General features: G+C 31.9%; 1 protein-coding gene across 7 annotated transcripts in view; it reads right to left on the minus strand.

Moving 5' to 3' along the window:
* Window positions 1-3191: 3191 nt before the first annotated feature.
* Window positions 3192-21529, minus strand: part of LOC129974945 (alpha-tocopherol transfer protein-like) — a 108335-nt gene continuing 89997 nt past the window's right edge. For 6 of the 7 annotated variants that reach the window (XM_056087758.1, XM_056087757.1, XM_056087759.1 and 3 more), the window contains 3 exons: window positions 16037-16230; window positions 10208-10318; window positions 3192-3573 (listed from right to left, as the gene is read on the minus strand). In XM_056087758.1, coding sequence (XP_055943733.1) covers window positions 3406-3573; window positions 10208-10318; window positions 16037-16230 — 473 coding nt within the window. In that variant the 3' untranslated portion in view covers window positions 3192-3405. The remainder of the gene's footprint in view (window positions 3574-10207; window positions 10319-16036; window positions 16231-21529) is intronic. The other variant, XM_056087756.1, reaches the window with a different exon arrangement.

Below are 21529 nucleotides of genomic sequence, written 5' to 3' on the forward strand. Positions count from 1 at the left end.
TCTCTTATATCTACACATTGGACGATTATATAATGAAATGCTTTATTCTTATTTCATCGGCTAATGAGCCGTTGCTTGATAAATAAAAATCTCAAATAAGCTATGTATATTTTTATATATACATAAAATTTATAAAATTAATGGTATCGAGTTATACATTTTTTTTTTTTTTTTTTTTTTTTTAAGTTTTAAAAAATTTGTACACATTTCTATATTTCAGAGAATCCAGATATATTTAGGGCTGGAAATTTTTAGCACAAAACGAATTACCGTCTCAGTGGTAACCATTGTTACATGAAATACTTTTCTTTTTCAAATTTCCACGGGTTTGAAATACATTTGATCAGTAAAATATTTGAAATAGCGATGAAGATACTTTAACAGAGAGTGTCTAAATAATATTCCTAGGAGCAAAGATCGTCTACCAGAGTGTAGAATTTAGAAATGTTATCTCAATAGCGATGTTAGGCATTGTTGAAGTCTATGATATCCTTTGAATTTTCGATAGGTTATTACATGCATTACATTTCCACAGGTGCATGCATTAAAGGATATCATCAACGCGCATGATTTTACGTCTTCTCTCATTGCTGGAAACACAGTGTACAGTTTCATCGTGTTTGAAAAAAAAAATTAAGAGCGGTGATTTTTTATGAATTCCAGTATTTGGAGTCTTTTTCAGTGTCTCGATTGTCAATAAAATTCCTCAATAATAATTCAGAATTTTCTCCACTTATATATCTTTGTAAAAAACATCTTTCCCTTATACAAATACAAACTTTTTTTAAAAATTAACAATAATTAATTTAAATTAAATGGGCATTTCATAGTTAAATGAGTAAGTGCATGAAAAGTCTTTGCGTATAGTGACACTCCATTTATAGTCTAGTCAAATTTACACATCCACGTCATATTATTACTTGAATATTTTCCAGACGTAAATCTTCTGCATAAAATTCACAAATTTATTTCATTCAAATCTTGAAGTTGATAAAAATCCAATTCAGATTTATTTTGATTTAATCGAAGCGCCCATCGACTAACAGTTTCTAAATAACTGACTCACCAAGAGTTCTCTGCTGGTCCATTATTATGTAACCGATGAGCAAAAAAAATTTTAAGCCATTATAATGTTTGTATCTTAACTGTAATTTTGTCTCCACCCTTTCTTTTTGAGAAAGACCTTAGAGCTATTTCGTTTTTGCGCAATGCAACTATTGCAACAATTACCAATGTTTGACCCTTATTTAGCTTTGATGTTGCGGAAGTGCTTACATTCATTAAATATTTTATTGAGGCCTCATTAGTAAGAGGAAGCAAAGTAGAGCGGCTTTTAATTTCTTCTAATCAGTTTTTGATGTTTTGCTTCTCTTTTGTTTTATGCAGAAGCAAAATAAATTTTTTTTAAATTCGCACAGTTTGCATCGATCCCAATGTGAAATGATAAAAAGTGTTTTCATATAAGATCGATTGACTAAACAATTAGTCATGAATTTTCTTTTTGTGCAATGAATTTCAATTTTTGTACCATTGACGTATTAAGATATAATAAATTAAGAATAAAGAATTAATTAAAGACAAAGAATTATTGAGCCGTGATAATCAGCTGTCAGATTTTGGCACCATAATTATAGGATCCCAGTTTCAAAACCAGATTTCTCAGAAACGCTATGTATGTGCACCTGTTGCAAGCTAAAATTGACAAAGAGTGTTAAATGTTACTCCACTGACATGGGTTGAAAATTTGGTTTGGAAAATATTGGCGCAGGTGTCCCATTCTTAATCAGATTGCGTTTGAAAATAAAAGATTCATCTAAAACAGTTCTCATGTTGTTACAAATCAGGAAGTAATTAACATAAAACCCGAAAACAATTTGTCATTTTACCTGATGACATGAGATTGTTCTACCAGAAATCTAAAACTTGGAGGAGTGTTTCGCAGAAAGAAAAATCTTTATATATATAAATTACGTGTCACGTTGTTTGTCCGCGATGGACTCCTAAACTACTTAACCGATTTTAATCAAATTTGCACACCGGGTACAGTTTGATCTAACTTAAAAGATAGGATAGCCCTTTTTTTGAATTTTTAATTAGAATTTTAATTATTAATTAAAAACTAACTTTCCCGCCAAAAAAATCTTCATTTTCCCCACCGCCAAATGAGTACGGCTATAGTTTTTTCCCCCAACAGTCATGAGGCTAGGCTTAAGATTTTTCGGCTGATTATTTGAAACGATTCTATTTATTTTCTTAATGTTTGATGCATTTAAAATTAAACATTGTTAATGAATCGATCTTTCAGATTCATTCTTAAGTACTTTTGAATTAAAATAAAACAGAATAAAGGAAATTAAAAATTTCTAATCTGCATAGCGTTACCCCAACTGGCGTAGAAAAACTCACGCATTTGCGTTCCGTAACTGGCGTTGAAAATTCACGCATGCGCATTGTGTTCTGATTGTTGACATGACAACCATTATCAATGGATGATTTAAATTATTTTTAGGTTAGTTGCATGTTTTTGTAATTAAATTGTATTTATGTTAGTTATATATTTTTTGTATACGCTTATAGTTTTAAGTACATCGTTTTTTAAGTAGTTTTTTTAACCTGTTTTCAACCGATTATTTTAAACGATTCGTTTTATTTTCTTAGTGTTTGATGCATTTAAAATTAAACATTGTTAATTAATCGTTCTGGTCATGATGAATCTGAGAATATTTTGATGACAAATTCTTGAAATATTACATAAATTAGGAAAGATATTCTTTAGTGCCCATAAAGTTTAAACGCTCAGTGACTGTTTTCAGTAATCATATTACAAAAAAATACTTTGTTTCAGTAAAAAATATTATTATATTAATTGCAGATTCATCCTTTCCACTTTAATTTATAGTATAAATTCTACGGGAACTAACAGAAAATTAGAGAGATACATATTACGTTATGACTGAAAGCGTTTATAATATTATGAGTGAATTATATATCAAAATTTGAAGTTTTAAAATATTTCTATAAAGAAGCTATTAAAGTAGGAATTGCATAAAATATTTAATTATTAAAATTTTAACGAACATTAAGATTGGCGAACCGGCTGGTCGCCAAAGGCGGCTAGTAGTATTATATGTATTAAGTGGCATGTTTCTTGAAATGGCACGTTTCTTGAGAGAAAGAAATTTTTATTTATTTATTTTGCTGTAACTTTTATTACTATTATGAAGATAAACGAATCAAGTTAAATGAACCTTATCATTCTACCACACTTCAAATTTGTTGTTCAAATGTACTTTAAATGATTTTAATCATGTGAAGTAATAGTTGAATTATTTCAAGTAACTAATAGTCTTATTATTTATAAATTATAAAAATAACAAGAGAAATGTACAAAAATAAAAATAAGTATCAATAGTAATTGGATTGTCCTAATATCGTATACTTCTTTATATCTTTATTAACTCTTCTGGCCCAATCTGGCAAGTCTTCATCTCGAATGCTTCCTCCGAATTGTGTTGGCAAAACGCTACGGGGAAAGAAATTAAGCAGCTCTTCTCCACTGCTATGAAAAAATATCTGAAAACAAATAATATTATTTTCATTTTCATTTAAATGGGATTGTCTTGAGAACAGTAATTTTAAGAAGCAAAGAAATAGTTGAAATAACTATATTCTATCCCACAGTCTATGAAACTGTGATTGTGACATTATTGGATGACACGGAGATTTTTTTTATACACAAAAATATAGAACTCGCATGTTTATAGAACTTTGTTGCACTTCTAAAAACGCCGTGTTAATTGGAAAAATCGAGATATGTCTCTAAAATTTCGTTCATAAATATTTATAGTTTACTTTTTTATTGTGAGTTCATGATGATAAAAAATTCAACCTTATGAGGTATGAAGATAGGCAGAAATCACAAGTATAACTAAAATCACATAAGAAAATTTGAGTGAGAACGCCACTTTGATGATCTAGACGATTCTCAAAGAGGCAAGAATAAAAAGCTAATAATGAATGCGAATTTTTTATTTTAGCCAATCTTTTCTCTCGTGTATATCAAGCGTATAGGTTTAGTTTCATAACAACTTCCCAATGCGGTTGCCATCCAGAATAACACATATAAAGCTGATACTGATTTTCTTCGTATGTTGATTTAAAATTAAGCGAAATAAGTAGTTGCTGGCAGAAAGAAAAAAAAAAATTAAAGTGAAATCTACGATCACAAATTTCAAGTTATTATGTGAGATCATTATTATTTTTTAAGTCATTATTTGTCTTAATTAATTTAAGCCATTAACCAGTTGAAACCGGTTTGAAAGAAGATGATGATGAAAATCGCCATTTATGCTTTATTCATTGCCTACGCGATTTAGAGCTTCAAAACTCCCTAACCAAAACAACATCATTTTCTCACATGATAAAAAAAAAGTAAACCATAATTGCATAGGAATGTATAACATGCAACTCCATCTGGATTGGCTAAAAGACATACGAAGATGCAGAAATAAATGTTAAAATAAGTGAAAATGTTTATTTTAGCGCTGCTTACATTTCGACCGAAAGCACATGAGTTGAAAATCTCAAAATTATTGTTGGCAACAGTTATTCGGTATTCTGATGTTATCTGGCAATGCGTATTTCACGTTATTCTTAATATATGCACAGAGTGATTCAAATTAAATAGGGGAAAAATATATTTATGAACGCTGTAGGAGTGGATTAATTATTTCGATAAATCAAATTTACCATATAGTTATCCAAGTTTCTATATCTATTCTATGTGTGCCTCGGTGACCCGGTAAATATCTATGCTGTACTCCAGTATCTATAACATCTGTTCGGTAAATATCATAATTTAAATCTGTCAATAAGAGATTTAGCAGACGATTCCTTTTCAGACATTTTATAATTGCTATTATTTTTATTTTGTTGAAATATTATTAAAAAATAAAAGCAAACGATTTTTTTCTTTGATAAACATATTTTGTTAATATTATTTCGTTTATTTTTTGTATAATAGCTGATGATCAATTATAAACCTTCTGGAATCTGGCAATGTTTGTAAGATACGCTGTTATGTTGAAGGAATAAATAAGCCGATGGAATTCTAAATTGTTTGGAGTATTATTTTAGTTTTAAGAATTGAAGATGCTCTGCAAGCTACAGTTTAAAGCTTAAGAAAACGGGTAATTTTCTAGAAAACATGCAAAAACATTCGTGAAGAAATATCCCTTGTTAATCAGTTCAACACAACAGTTATCAGCTGTTTCAGTTGCTTATCTCCAGGAGAAGACTTTGAGTTTCAGACAACTCTAGAGGAAAAGTCGCAGTGGATTTATATCTAGAGATCTCAATGGCCCATAAAGCAATGACATATTGTTTGACCTATCACAGTCAATCCAGTGATGGAATAGACGATCGTTGATGTATTGTTGTTATGCCAATGTGATAGAGCACCGTTCTGCTGCAGAATGAAGCTGGGACAGCGTCTTCTGTAGTTCCCTCCAAGTGAGGGAACAACAATTCCGAGAGCATGTCATGGTATATAAATCCTTTAATCATTTTTTCCATGCAGGGAAAAGGACCAACAGCACAACTATTGGTTATGAAATAGAAAATGTTAATCTTTGGAGAATTACCTAATGTTCCATGAATCAATGTAGATTTTACGTACTTCAAAATCTTAAATAATGGTAGTTAACTTTATCGGATAGGTGAAAGATAATTTCATCCATAAATGCATTCTGCTCGAGACATCATCCATCTCAAGTTTATGCTGTAAATTCTCACAGAAATCTTTATGCGATGATTTCCCGAAAGGTCCATCTAATACCATCTGAATTAGTATGGCCCATACCATCTAAAATTAGTACGACTTGAATTATAGACGTTTCCATAACACCAGCCACATTCAGTTCAGCACACGTTGATTTTTTTGGCACTTTGTAAAAATGTTTCATAAATTTTTTAACTACTTCGGTTATGGCGGGTGTTCGTCCTGGGCTGGTTTTCTTACATAAGCACCCGTATCCTAAAATTGTTTCATCCACCATTCGATGGTTTTTTTTTTTTTTTTGTCGATCAAAAATATTTTTGAACGATAAACGAAGATGTGGTGGTGTATTCCAAATACATAATGCTTTCTTTCACATGAATAGTGCTCTTTGATAATGATGGTGACAGACATTTCCTTTTAGCGACCTCTAGCGGCGATTTCATTGCTGGAAGGATTTTCGCTCTTGAGAGATAAAACTGATAGAATTCAGAATAAATAAAATAATAAATACTTGAGTTCAGAAATTTGTTTCTGAAAAATAAATCAATTACAGAATTCGTACTATATTATTATCTTTGTCCCATTCAATATGAATCTTGTATATCAGATTTACTTGGATTTTACAGTTGTAGTACTACTTTCCACGACTATGAAGATGCTTCATTTATTTTATTTTTAGAATATCATTTCTTAACAGGAAAGTTAACCTACTGAAATCCTCACTTAAATATGAACTTTTAATAAAGGTTTAAAAAGGTACATCTGTCTTCCATTCTGAATGTCTAGTAGCAGCAACTAAACGCTGTTGCCTTTCACGGTTCAATTATGACAACGGCGACGGTGCTTGGACAAACATTTGATATTTAGCATGTAATCACTACGGAGTGCTCTATTGTTGTAAGTTACTTCAGATAAAAATTGCATTCCATTCTTTCATATATGTTATTGTTCTGTAGGTAGTTGGAATTTTAAATGTCTTACTTTTAATATAGACTACAGCGCCCTCTAACAAATCTGATTAGCAGTTTTAGTCAGAATTTTCAGTATGATTAGGATTTTTTTTTTAAAGTTTTGTTTTGTTATTCCCGAAGCATATAACAATTTTTAAAATTTGAATCACACAATATTTGATGAAATTAAAGTCTTTTTTTGTAAGTCCCCGCGAAGACTTTTACTTTCGGGTACTCGAAGTAAAGAGAAAGTACTAAATAAAAAAATGAGAGCCCTGTGTGTCCACTAGAACACCTCCTGCCAAAAGTCTATGTTTATGGCGGTCGCTGAAGAAACAGGTTACTATAGGAAGAGTTCATTTCGCTTAGGGATGACGGATATTTTACGACCGGTTATTACGTAACCAATATCATAAAGTCACAAATACCAATGATCGATACTTTTCAAAAAGGGGTGTGATTCAAATCCTTGATACGAACTTACTGGTGATATTTCGATTACAGGTTTTGTATCACGATAGAAAGTAACAATCGATACGGTATCACTGAAATTTTCCGGAACGGTGACTTCACTGGAAAGTAACAATCGATACGATATCACTTAAATTTACCAGAGCGGTGACTTCACTGGAAAGTAACAATCGATATGATCTGTCCAATGGAAGCTCTCGAACTTTAAAGAAATAAAATATATATTTAATTCAAATTTTTCCGAAAATGGTTTACTCCAATAAAGAAATTAAATAAATAGTTTTGAAAAAAAAATCAAATTTAAAAAGTAAGCTGAAATAGATAAATTAATTCAATCACATGTTACTTAAATTAGTAAATTAAGTATTAATTACAATTAATTAATTTTATATTTAATATTAAGTAATAACTTTTAATTAATAATATGATTGAAATAGCAGATATTTGGAACAAATATTTAAAAGTAACAATAGCAAAATTATTTCTTATTCAAAAAATCGTGGATTATGCATCTCTAATTTCGCTTAGGTAGAAGTTCATTCGAGTTTCTTACATTGGATCCTCATTACATCCTCGCACAGTATTAGTGATTTATATTTGATGTTTCATCTTTGTACCTCCGCAAGATTTCATTTATTCAATTTCTACTATTAGCTCACACTCTCCCGATATAAAAATATATATATTGTTCAAATTTTCAATCGTTAAGAAAATACTTTTTATTCATCCACTCAAGTTCAAATACATTTTTTAAAACTTGTAGTGAATGACACTTGATGTTAATACAGTTTTTTTCAAATATTAATTAATTATTTAAATTTGTCCAGTAATTTCTATTTCGTTGCCAAATGGACGCCAAGTTTGTCGCCAAGCTCTGAGTTTACTGACCATAATATAAGATAATAATGACTTATAAAATAAGATATATATAATATAAAAAAAATAAGTAGGAATTGAATTAAATTTTTTTTTTTATCTATTACTTGTTTTTATGAAAAGTCCAATTTTCTGATTAACATTTCCTGTAATTGTTTTTTATATAAATTTTTCAAATGGAATTTTTATATATCATTTATAGTTACTATTTTCATCTCTTTTCAATGTATTTTTTCTATGAATGAAAAATTCCTCAATTCATTATCATGCGGCTAGTTCAAAGCATTCTCTCTGTATGTGAGTATACTTTATTATTAACTAGCCGCCTTAGGTTTCTAATTCTGCTGGTTGGTCTATATTAAGGGTCGTCACAATTTTCAATTAAATTATGTAACATAGTATTTATGACTACTTCTGTAAAATATTTTTACACTTCCAATTTTTTTAGTTATGTAACTCGTCTTATTTCAGACGTTTTACACCTCTCTACCCACTGTATTCTGCATTTTCCTACTTTTTTTGTCATCTGCCCTAAAATGTTAACTTAAATTTATTAAGGAAATTATCAATACTTTTTTTCCCCGGAACTAAAGAACTAAGTATGTTTTTTAAAATTATGAGTACAAAAAATAAAATCGTTCGCCAGAAAAGTATTATATGTACTACAGAATATATTTTAAAATTTATGTATTTTCTCAAAGGTTTACGATTTCTGCGCGATGAACGCTGAATATAGTCCTATGAACCCTATTCAGTAAAATATTCTTGACACTCGAACTTTTAAATTAAAAAAAAAAATCAAATCTTCTGCAATCAAATTTGACCGAGTTATGAAGAATATTATTATTTTAGGGCAGTCAACAGTTTCATTTTTTCAGACCAGCCAGATTTTAGGAAACTTCGGCCACTCATAGGCGTATACTCTCGAAGTTGATTAAATACTAAGTGGTATAAATTTGCGCTTTTTTATTATTATTATTATAAAACAATGATATTCAGATTTTCATAATTCGCATCAGTTTTTGTCACAAAAAATTGAAATTTTTTAAAATTAGAATTTTAAGAATATTTTATTAGATATGACTTATTGAACCGAAAATTCGTATAAAAAATTGGAATGTTGTAATCCATCAGAACATTTATTAACTAAAACAACATAAAATATAATTATTTACTTCATTTAGACCCTTTTTTTATGAGATATGTATCCCTGTTGCGAATGGTTTTTAAATTAGCTGTTGAGCCCTTATTAACCCTTATGTTCATTTTGTATAGTATACCATACATACAACTTTATAAAAATATACTACTACTATAAAATAATTTTTAACTGAGTTTTATTAAACACATGACATTTCTAGACGTTTATTTATACTTCAAAAATAAAAATAGTAGTTTATGTGTCATAATTTGAAATTTTTTTTTGCTTTTCTTCAAAAAAAGCAATCTTGCCACGATAAGGATTAATATGGATATCCTGTTTATATTTAATGGTATTTGCCTCGAATAACATTGAATTATAATGTTGTTGCTACAGGCGATAGGCGAGGATCGAACTCGCAACCTTATGGCTTGTACCAAGTAACACGACCACAAGACAAAAGAAATTTCTCATATCTCGTAGCTGTTATCTGGCTTATAAAGCATCACCACAATGTAAATATTTTAAAAGTCACACAATTCTTTATATTGCATTTATTTTTCTAGAAAATATCGTTTCATATTCATTTTATTTCATACGGACACATGATAAAAACTTAACTTTTCTAGGTTACATTTGTGGGAGATTCAACTTCTTAATATTTTAATTTGATCTTTTTTTGAGCACATTGGTAAAATCTATGTATTTTTTTTCATGCACGCGTAACGTGCTCATACATGTTAAATTTTATTTTTATTTTGTACGAAATATATATATTATGTATGTGCCTTTAAATAATTTTTTTGAAAAAGCAACAAAAATTAAAATGTAGCGCGAAATAATAGATATTATTGAAAGGATAATTTTTAAAAAAAAGAATTGAAAAAAATTGAAATATGACATAAATGATAGATATCATTGCGAGCGCGTGCGCACGCACATACAAACATCTTTATTATAAGATAATAAGTAAAGATGAAATGAACTTACTCTGCTCCTCATTTTCTGTGTTAACAGAGCCATCATTATACTCCAGCCTATCCTTATTAGAGCGGAGTCATGGACGGAATGTACTGCCTTACATCTTAAAGGAAAACAATTCTGAAAATAATGCAAAGAAAATGTTTAACAGAATCTGCTACATTCTTGAATTTCATTTATAATGGAATATCAGATGTTTTACAAACAATGAAACATTACTAATTTCCCTTTTTCTGCAGATACTTATTCTTTAAATTTTTGATTAAAAAAAGACGAAATTTTAATTATCCCTTTTTAGTACTTTGTATGACGTATATAAAAAATATACATAGACGTATATTTTTCAAAAATTTTGTTCCGAGCATAATTTGTCATTTTAACCGACAAAAATTTTTGACCTCTAAATTTTAATGTATTTTTATGTATTCTCCTCGGGACAGAACACTCCGTATTATTTTCTACTATACGAAATAAACATAAAGAAACCAATTGTAAGCATCAAAAATTCAAATTCGAGATTTTTCAGAATCTCAACATTTTAGACCCATCTAAGACCGGAAAGCATATTTTTGTAATTGTATGTCTGTCTCTAAGCATGATAACTCAAAAATGCGTTGAATAAAATTGTGGAAATTTGATAAATGGACTGCAAGGCAATATTTGAAGCTTTCTGTCAAATTTTGAACGAATCCATTCAGAAGAAGTTGAACTACGAGTACAAGCGAACATAGCTATAAATGTTTCAGAGAAAAATAAATGAAATTTGGTTCACAGTTTTATCATCTAAAATTTAGCATCTAGTCAAATTTCGAACAAAATTCCTCAAAGACTTGAATGTCTGTCCTGTATTTTCACATGTATGTAAATACAATAACTTAAATAAATGAAATTTGGTGCGCAATCTTGTGACTACAATTGCAAGTTCGGTACTTTTCCTTTAGCCGGGCGCAAGCGAAAAATCGCCAAATAATGTAGAATTCCGCCAAATTTCTTATGCCAAATTCGCGTTTGGTTCACAATCCGTTAACCGGGCGCAAGCAAAAAATCGCCAAATAATGTAGAATCCCACAAAATTCGCGTTTGGCTTACAATTGGCGACATTTGCGCTCGGCTAACGGAAAAGTACCTGTAGTTCTATTTCAAATTTTGGTTTCAATCGGTTGGAAAAAAGATATCTAAAATACTTGTTCGAATTTAATGTGTTTGGGCATTAAACATACGAGAGGGATTAATCGCCAAAATAAAATAATAAAATAGCACACGCTAGATTTAGTAAAAATTCTAGATTCAGGCCAACGATCTGTATTTTGTAATTATTGTTCGCCTCTGTTGTTTATGGTTTTCACGACCTTACTGAAGTTTCATATTTTTATGAAGTGAGAGAAGCATAAAACTTCATTGAAAAATATACGAGAAGGGTTTGGGAGAGAACTTTCGTTGATTACAATTACACTTATCTCTCAGAAAGAGCTAATTAAAAAAAAATATAGTGATTTAAAATGATGAAATGCAGAGTGGGATTTTAACATAAACGTACTTTTATAACACATTTCAATCAAAATTTTTACATGGGAAGTCTGATCGTCTTCTCGTTATATAAATGAAGGTAGAAACTCAAAACCGAGACTATCAATATGAATGGGACTAAGCATATTGCTTCTGAAAATCTCTGTCCATTGTTGTAGAGTGAAATCCGAGCGATGTAGTAAAAGAATGACGCATTTTCTACATAAAATAGGAAACACAGCTAACAAAACACAGACAAAGCATATACAAAATAACACCGATAGGAATCAACAACATACAAGCAGCAAGCTGTTATTTAACAAATGCAATAGCACAGATTGCTCAGAGAAAATTCGATACAGATCAATATTCCAAAGACAGATTTCATTCAATTAACTTGAAATCTACTCAACGGACTTCAGTTTCATTGTTACCGTAAGAGGGCAAGGAAGCTTCTAGAAGGATATCGTATCTTCGTTAATAATCAAGATATCGCCAAAATTTCAATTGTATCTGAAATCTTCGTTTTTATCGCTACATTTGTCTCCTAGGAATAAAGACATTGACCTGGTATCCATTTTTCGCTTACAGTCTTTCTTATCATAAAATTAGCTGCGCAAAGGGAAGCAACATTTTAACTCTTAACAATATGTGTTTTCCCCAAAATTGTGGATACTTATAAGATTTTGGATCAACTTCGTCTGAGTTTAATGAGATAAATATTGATAAGCAGGATCGAAAGCAAAAGGATATATTGGGTTTCAGGTTCATTACAGCAATAGGGAGACATCCAAAATGGATACAAGATTCATTATTACATATTACTAAACTACACTCAAAAACGTCATATTGTGGTAGATTAAGCGATTGTCGGACATTTTCGATGGGATGATTGACATTTTGAAAAAGATTAGGAAAAGGTGTTTTTTTTTCAGATGATTTATTTGTTTCTACTTAATATTGTTACAAATCTGTAATTTTGCTACCCGGCACAAATAGTGTCATCCTGGAAAAACCGTTAAAACCTTTGTAAGATCTGTCCTATGCGTGCTGAGCTTGGCGACCATTTGGCGACTTGGCGACGAATTTGGCGTGTTTGGCGACTAAATGGATCATACTGGGAAGTTCGAGAAGTTTCACGATCCATCCAGTAGGAACCAAGATACACTCAGATACGCCCTGATTGGTCTGAAGATTCTAGCTACACTTATCCTGCCTCCTGGAACTATAAAAGACGGGCACTCTGAAGCTGCAGTGAAGTCGTGTGTATCGTCAGAAGTGGTGTGTGAGAGTAGTCGGAGGCGCCGACACGTAGAGAAACTGGAGGATTAGACAGCAAGAAAGCTGCTGAACTATAGCGATTAAATGCATTACGTTATTATGATTGATCGACGGTATTTTGCTGTAGAAAAATTCTTGTAACAATATTCGCTTCTTGCACCTATGCATAAAAGGGATTTCAAAGACATTTAAATAGAAATAGAAACTTTTCATCAAACACTTTTAATAAAATTCTAAATGTTTTTTTCGTAAGATAAGTTACTAACTTAAAATTAATTGTTTGTTAAAATTCGAAATTTGTTTTATTTGCTGTCTCTGCAGATTTAGGTATTCAAAAATGCTTAATCATTGCTCTTATAATTGCTGGAAGAAAAGTTATAATATAAATAATAAGTGAGCATTTAAAGAACTGTAAAACTATAAGCAATTAATTTGAATATATATATTTTTTTATTCTCAAGCAATATATTGCTTAAAATATATATATTTGAGTGACCTTTGTTTATCTTTTATTTAACTGTTTTTTTGAAATTTAAGTTTTTTTAGAATAGTGAAGCCACATGTCTCTAAATAGCTGTGTTCTATTGATATTTTGAAAGTTTTACAATAATATGCCATGGTGAAATATTGCAAAATATGCGTAGTGAATATTGTAAGCAAAATAAGCAAACTTTGGCCTTCCAACTAAAAAGAATCAAAAATTCTTGGGAGCATTTACAATTTTTGAAATATCACTGACAAAGTGACAATTGAAGTCCATATTAAGAAGATTACGATTCTAGTGATAATATAAGATATTTGTAAGAAGACCACAGTCCTGAAGTAAGCATGTGTAACAAGATGTATACAAAAAAAAAAAAAAAAAAAAAATCGATTCATTTCTGATGAAATTAAATGAGAAAATGAGGAAACTGTGAAATTAGCAATAAACTTATAGACAGCTTACAAAATAATATCCATAGCATTAATATAGCAAATTAATATCCATAGCAATATGCTGGAAAATATAGATAGCATGCAATTTACTGTAATAGCAACTTTTTTTCCCTTTGTTGTTGCTGCTCTCAAACTCCATATACCAGAGCTGATGTAAATAGTGCCGCATAAGAAAAAATATTTTCAGAAAACTGATATGTCTCCCAGATTCAGCTATAAAAATAAAAAAAAATCAATTTATTCCGAATTTTTTTAATAAAAATAGACTCAAAAAGGCTTGCATGCTCTTACGGAGCAATAAGATTTTAATAATTTCTGATGGATTATTTTGCGTAAAGAAGCTTTAGCTTATCAAATAAAAAATTGTAATTTTTGCAGTATTCTTATATAATTTATGTTATTTAGATGCATTATCCATTCTCAAGAATTTCGAAATACCCTTTTATCCTCTTATGTTCGAAAAACTACATGGGAAAATACAAAAAGTGAATTTAGATACAGAAACATCAGTCACTGCCGAGTGTAATATTATCCAAAAGTAATGAACAAAGCAATGAGAAAATGAAATTATTTAAAAATCCAAAATAAAGAAAGATTGATCTGCAAATATGGTGAGTTTTAAGATTTTCAAGTGATTGCAAAATTTTTAAATCGTATTATAGTCATTAAAAGCGTTTTCTGGAATACTGTGTTTCACTTTATTTTCCTTTGTGGTTAAAGTTTTTCGGAAAGTGTTTTTGAAGTTATTGAAATGCAATTTTGCTAAAACATTTTATCTCATTCTAGCTATGTTTTGAATTAGTATTTAATATATCTGTTCAAATTTATTCATCTTACCCGTCTTTTAGTAAAACAAATGATTATTTTTAATAAAAATTTTGAATTTTCTTGCAAAAGTGTGAATATTTACAAAATTTTTAGAGTTAAGGGAAGTCAGTTACTTCATAACACAGCTAAATGTACAAGGAGTGTTCAAATGAAAAGGCATGAAACGACACTGTGGTTATAAATGAAGACTTTATTCACAGTATACACCATAGGCCTGAGCACAACGATCCCATTGATTAACGAGCCGAAGGATTCCTCGTTTCCAGAATTCATGTGGCCGTGACGAAATCCAGTTTTCCATAGAGTCCTTGAATTCGCAGTCCGAGTTGAAGCGCTTCCCTTTCAGATGTTTTTTTCAAGGGACCAAACACATGAAAATCGCAGGGCGACATGTCCGGGCTGCAGGGAGGATGGTCGAGCTGCTTCCACTTGAACCTGGCCAGTTCCGTGTGTGTGACTCTGGAGACGTGTGGACGTTTATTATCATGGAGCAGCACCACACCCTTCGTGAGTAGCCCTTTCTTTTGTTCTTGATGGACTTGCTGAGTCTTCGGAGTGTCTCAGAGTACACATCGGAGTTTATGGTTCTTTTCTGCTCTGAGTGTGAGAGTAGAGGACCTTGGACGGCGCTCTTTATAAGAGCCTCTGCTCATTCCTGCGCATGCGGGTGCCCGCGCATGCTCCGATCTAAGCTGTAGACGAAACGAGGTCAAACGTAGTGTGACCCTAGATGTCTCACTATGTTCTCCCACAGCGGCATAGGCAAATATGTTAACGAGGTTTTGTACCTTTTCATTTGAACAGCCCTTGTATTTTTATCCATGGTATAGAAATAATTGAAATATATTCATTAGAATTTACTACAGAATGTTTGATGCAATTGTAAATTTTCTTAAAATTTTAACTAAAAATCGCTTATGATTTCAAAAAAAACAAATTTTCAATGAAATTTTTCTATGATTCTTAGTTTTATCTGCCAATGTGATTAAAAATATGTTTCTTTTATTAAAGATTTATAAATTTCAGAAAAAGTGTTTCGAAGCTAGTTACACACTTTGAAAATAATCAGAATTGAACTGTTGCTAAAAAATCTAAAATCCCATAAAAAATATAAGATCTCAGTTTTTTTTAATAATAATTATCTGATTTAATCCCTCCAATCAGCTATCCATATACATAGATTATCGCGAATATGATTTTATACAGCCTTTTAATGAACAAGATACAGATAAAACACAAGCACAAATACAACAATCAACTTTAAACACAAAAAATGAATCAACTCACCATAGCACCATGATAAAGCAGATGTATATTGTGGGGTGTGAGGTATCTCACATGTTTGAAAGATATTCCTTGAAAGTCGTGAATCACTTTCACACCGTTAATTTGAGTCACTGGATCGTGGAGAACCACATTAAGGGCCATCGTTATCATTTGCTGCAGCCCTTCCATTGGGAGTTCCATGGGATCCCATTTACCTGTTTGGAACAATGGTCATTCTAGAATATTTACTTTATTTTCCTTAATTTCAGCACGATACTGGCAATATTAATAACATTGTTATTGATACATTGGGTTATCATAAAATGATATCCCAACTTTGCAGGTCTTCTAAAAGAAAACAAAACAAAATACAGCCCTTGTTATTCATCGGATATTAAAATTAGCAGCTCAAAGTTTAAATGTAATGCAAAGGATACCAAAGCGGTACTATAACTTATTCCACAATTTTTTTCTGCACGCCTGGTGTGAAGCTTTGAAAGTGTCGGAAGCCAGGCCTTAACTGTAACCAGTTTTAACTGTAAAGAACTTTCCCTTCTCACCACCAGGGGTGACTTCCTCTCGTTTTGGCGGCAACCAACGAACGCATTTTATTCTCTTCTAATTTTGTAAATATATTCTTAATCATGTAACATATAATCAAGTAACTATTAAAATAATCTTCTTAAAGATAAGTTCCCCGTGTTAATGAGTCATAGTCACTGAACCTGCCACTAATTAGAAATTTGAGATTTTCAGCTGCAGATGGAGACAACAACACCAGTATGTAAACAAAAAGAGTTCCAACCAACAAAACAAAGGTAAGCGATTTTACTTGCCTTTAATTTAGAGATTGTTTGTGTTGGAATATTATTTGGCATCCCCGTCGGCATAATTGGTGTTAGTTTATTCCAATTTAGAGCTGAAAAATATATTAGAATTTTGAACTGATTTATTATTATTATTGAATCTTACTGAATATAAATTTCGAACTGTTCACTTCTAAAAATGGATGATAAAAGTGGCAGGTTAAGAAAGAAACGGGGAGTATTGAGAACATCTGTTACCAAAATTTGTAAAACTATTGAAACAGAACTAACGAAAACAGATGTAAATGTCGATATGTTAGAAGAAATGTTAGAGTAGCTTGCTGTTGAGTCAAGTGAATTAAAGAATCCAGATTCACAAATTGAAGAATTCGTTTCCGAGGACAAATCAGAAAAAGAAGTAAAAGAAGTATCGGAATACACCCAAAAAATTATAACTTGGAAATTTAGAGCGACCAAAAAAATACGCGAACGAACAAAAAATGTTGATTCTTTGAATGTTCCAAGTTCCTGTTATAAAGAATCATCGAACATTAAATTGCCAAAACTTGCGATATCTAAATTCTACGGGCAATCAAGTTTATGGCTTTCATTTTGGAACTCCTTTGAATCAGCCATACATGAAAATGATTCATTAAGTGAAGTCAGTAAATTTAATTACTTAAAAGCACACCTAGGTGGTTCTGTCCTTAGTACCATAGAAGGATTTGCGTTAACACCAGAAAATTACGAAATCGCCATAAAATTACTTAAAGAACGCTTCGGTCGATCAGATGTTCTCATTAATACCCATTTGAATAATTTACTGCGTATCTGCCCATTAAAGAACTCAGATGATATTGTATCATTCAGAAAAATGTTTGATAATATACAGACAGAAATCCGATCTCTTGAATCTCTTAATGTTTTGAAAGAAACCTACGAAAACCTACTTTGCCCAATCCTGTTAAAATGCCTTCCCCCCGATCTCGTTTTAGAATATAATAAAAACATGAAATCGGATAAATATGAAATAGATGAATTGCTCGACTTCCTGTCTCTTCAGCTGAAAGCAAGAGAACGATCGTTAATGTATGCTTCTCCCGTGAGTTCGAAAAAAGAAAAGTATTCATTTCACCCGTTGCTTTATGACTCATCGATAGGGATGACGAATATTTTCAGAGCGGTTATTACGTAACCAATATTAAAAAGTCACAAATACAAGTGATCAATACTTTTCAAAGAGGGGCTTGATTCAAATCCTTGATACGATCTTACTGATGATATTTCGATTACAGGTTTTGGATCACGATAGAAACTAACAATCGATACGATATCACTGAAATTTGCCGGAGCAGTGACTTCACTGGAAAGTAACAATCGATACGATCTGTCCAATGGAAGCTCTCGAAAGAAATCTGTGATTGGATTGAAAAGTGAACGGACCAGTTATTGGAATTATCGTATCGTATCATTGAATTGCATATCACTGAAATTTATCGGAGCGGTGATTTCACCGGAAAGTGCGAGGCTTCACTGGAAAGTGCGAAGACACCGCTCCACTTTACGGGAGTGACCGATATTCGTATTTGATGATGCACTCTTCCATACAGATTATTTTTAATTGCTCGTGACATGATTGACTTTGATTACATGTACTCTGTTTACTGCTGGCGCCATCTATTGGTAGAATATAGGACTAAAGTAAACATTTTAAAGAAATGACATATATTTTTAACTCATCTTTTCCAGAAAATGGTTCACTCTAATAAATAAATTAAATAAATAGTTTTGAGAAGAAAAATAAAATTTAAGAAGTAAGCTGAAACAGATAAATTAATTCAATCACACGTTACTTAAATTAGTAAATTAAGTATTAATTACAATTAATAAATTTTATATTTCATATTAGGTAATAATTCTTAATTAATAATATGATTGAAATAACAGATATTTGGAACGCATATTTAAAAATAACAATAGCAATATTATTTGTTATTCAAAAAATCGTGGATTATGCATCTCTACTCATCGAGCGGAAAAATAAATAATCCTAGATGTTCCACTGCAAAGAGATTTAGCAGTTCAGAATTGATTAGTTCTGAAGTAAAAATAAAAACACCGGAATGCTTATTCTGCAATAAATTTCATGATGTTGTTGATTGTGAATACGTACGTACTTTAAGTTTGGAAGAACGGAAACGTATACTGTCTAAAAAAGCTGCGTGTTTTATTTGTGCAAAGCAATTTCATGTTGCTAAATTTTGTAGGTCAAAAATAGTTTGTACTCTCAGCGGTAAAAAACATTTATCCATATCGTGCAATGAAGATAATTCTGCTCCGAAAAATAATACCCATTTTAATGAAAGTAAGGATGAGAATAATCTTTTAAATGAAAATTTCGCGTTGGCGAATAATTTATGTTCCAGGAGGTTTACTGCTGACTTTAATTGTTAGCGTCGAAAATAATGATTTAAAACACTACGTTAGATCGATCATTGACCTCGGGAGCCAGAGGAAGTGTCTTGGGGAACAAACGGTGACTCATGGACTTTTCGGAGGAGTGAAAAGGCGGGAAAACCACAAGATGTATTCCATTAAATTGCGTAATACAGAAAATAATTTCTGTTGTAATGTAGAAGTAATGGATCAGAATAAAATTTACACTTCTCTTCCCAAATTAGATTCTAAAAACATCGAAGAAGTAAAACAATTGGGTCTATTTGTTAGTGATATTTGCTTAGATGAAAATCTTTGTTTGTATGAAAACGATCCCAAGGAGATTCACATATTATTAGGGGCAGATACAGCAGCCAGATTATTTACAGGAGAAATTAAAAAACTTTCGCCTGATCTAATTGCGATGAACTCCAAGTTAGGGTGGACAGTTATTGGAAGATCGGGAATTAATAAAAATGATAGTTCCAGCACGCTAATGTCGCTACTTGTCAACGACGTAAATATATCCGATCTTTGGAGGCTTGATACATTGAATATCAATGACTCTGCGGAAACTCAAAGTAGAAAAGAATTAGAAAAAGCGGCTAAGGAACATTTTGAACGCAGTGTAACACGAGATAACGAGGGGCGCTACATTGTGAGTCTACCGTGGATAGATGATCATCCACCTCTTCCTGATGGCAGAAAGACAGCTGAACGATGACTTAACAGTTGTATTAAAGCCTTACAACGTGCCGAAAATCTGGCCGATTATGATGATGTTTTTCAGGATTGGCAGAGTGAGGGTATTATTGAAGAAGTTGATCCTATGCAAGAAATCAAAGAAGGACAGCATTTCTTACCGCACCATCCTGTCTTCAAGGAGAATTCGACGACCAAAGTTCGACCCGTTTTTGATGGTTCAGCTAAACAAAAGAATACACCTTCTATTAATGACTGCCTCGGAAAGGGACCAAATCTTGTAGAACTCATTCCATCTCTCATAAATCGCTTTCGTGTTGGAAAATATGGAGTGATATCTGACATCAAGAAGGCCTTTCTGCAAATTGGATTACAAGAACGAGATAGACCATATCTCAGATTTTTATGGAAGGATAAAAGAAAAGACAGAAATATCAAGATCCTGCAGCACAAAAGAGTTGTGTTCGGAATCTCCTCCAGTCCTTTCCTTCTAGGAGTTACATTAGAACTTCATTTAAAAAACGCCCCAGATCATCTCAAGGAAACAGCCCAGCAACTTATGAGGTCCTTCTACGTTGATAATTGTGTTTTCAGCGTCAACAGAAAAGCAGAACTCGCTAGATTTATTTCGGAATCGCAAGAACTATTATCTACTGCCAAATTTGAACTTCGAGGGTGGGGGCATTCTCCTACTGAAGACAAAACTGAAGAAAGGCAAGAAGACCGAAAGGTTCCAGTTCTTGGGCTTCTGTGGAATTTACCAAAGGACACTATATCTCTAGATTTGAAAAGTTTGATGAAAGAAGATAAAGGACCTATTACAAAAAGAAAAATCCTGTCAACCGTTCATCGAATCTTTGATCTGATAGGATTTTCTTGTCCAGTGACTCTAGAACCCAAATCTTTGTTGCAGGAATGCTGGAAATTAGGGCTGTCCTGGGATGCTAAACTCCCTCTGCTGATAACGCTGGAAGATGAAGTTACCGAAATTGAATGATCTTGAAATACCAAGATGTGTACGTGAGGACTTTGCAGAAGATTCCAGATTTTCCATCCATGTTTTTTGTGACGCAAGTCAGAGTGCCTACGCTACATGTATCTTCTTGAGAGCTGAATCTGCTGATAGCACGTCGTCCCAGTTAATACAAGCTAGAAATAGAGCTGCTCCTTTGAAAAAGATCTCTATTCCACTCCTAGAACTTTTGTACTGTACTATTGAAGCTAGATTGGCAAAAGCAACCATATCCGAACTTGGACTTGAGAACATACCAATCTTCTACTGGTCTGACTCTATGAATGCTTTGTATTGGATCAAAAGAAATGAGAATTGGGCCACGTTCGTTTACAACAGGGTACTGGTAATCCGTAGACTCACTAATCCTGTAGACTGGAGGCATATAAGTGGAACATTAAACCCAGCTGACCTTCCATCACGAGGTTCCAATGCAGAGGAACTTGTGAAATCTCTTTGTTGGAAGGGTCCAAATTGGCTGAGAATGCCTATAGAATATTGCCTGTTTCGGAAACTATGCCAGATTTCGACGTCGTAAACTCCGAAAAAAGAAAATCT

The sequence above is a fragment of the Argiope bruennichi genome, chromosome 7, assembly GCF_947563725.1.
Source record: "Argiope bruennichi chromosome 7, qqArgBrue1.1, whole genome shotgun sequence".
Lineage (NCBI taxonomy): Eukaryota > Metazoa > Arthropoda > Arachnida > Araneae > Araneidae > Argiope > Argiope bruennichi.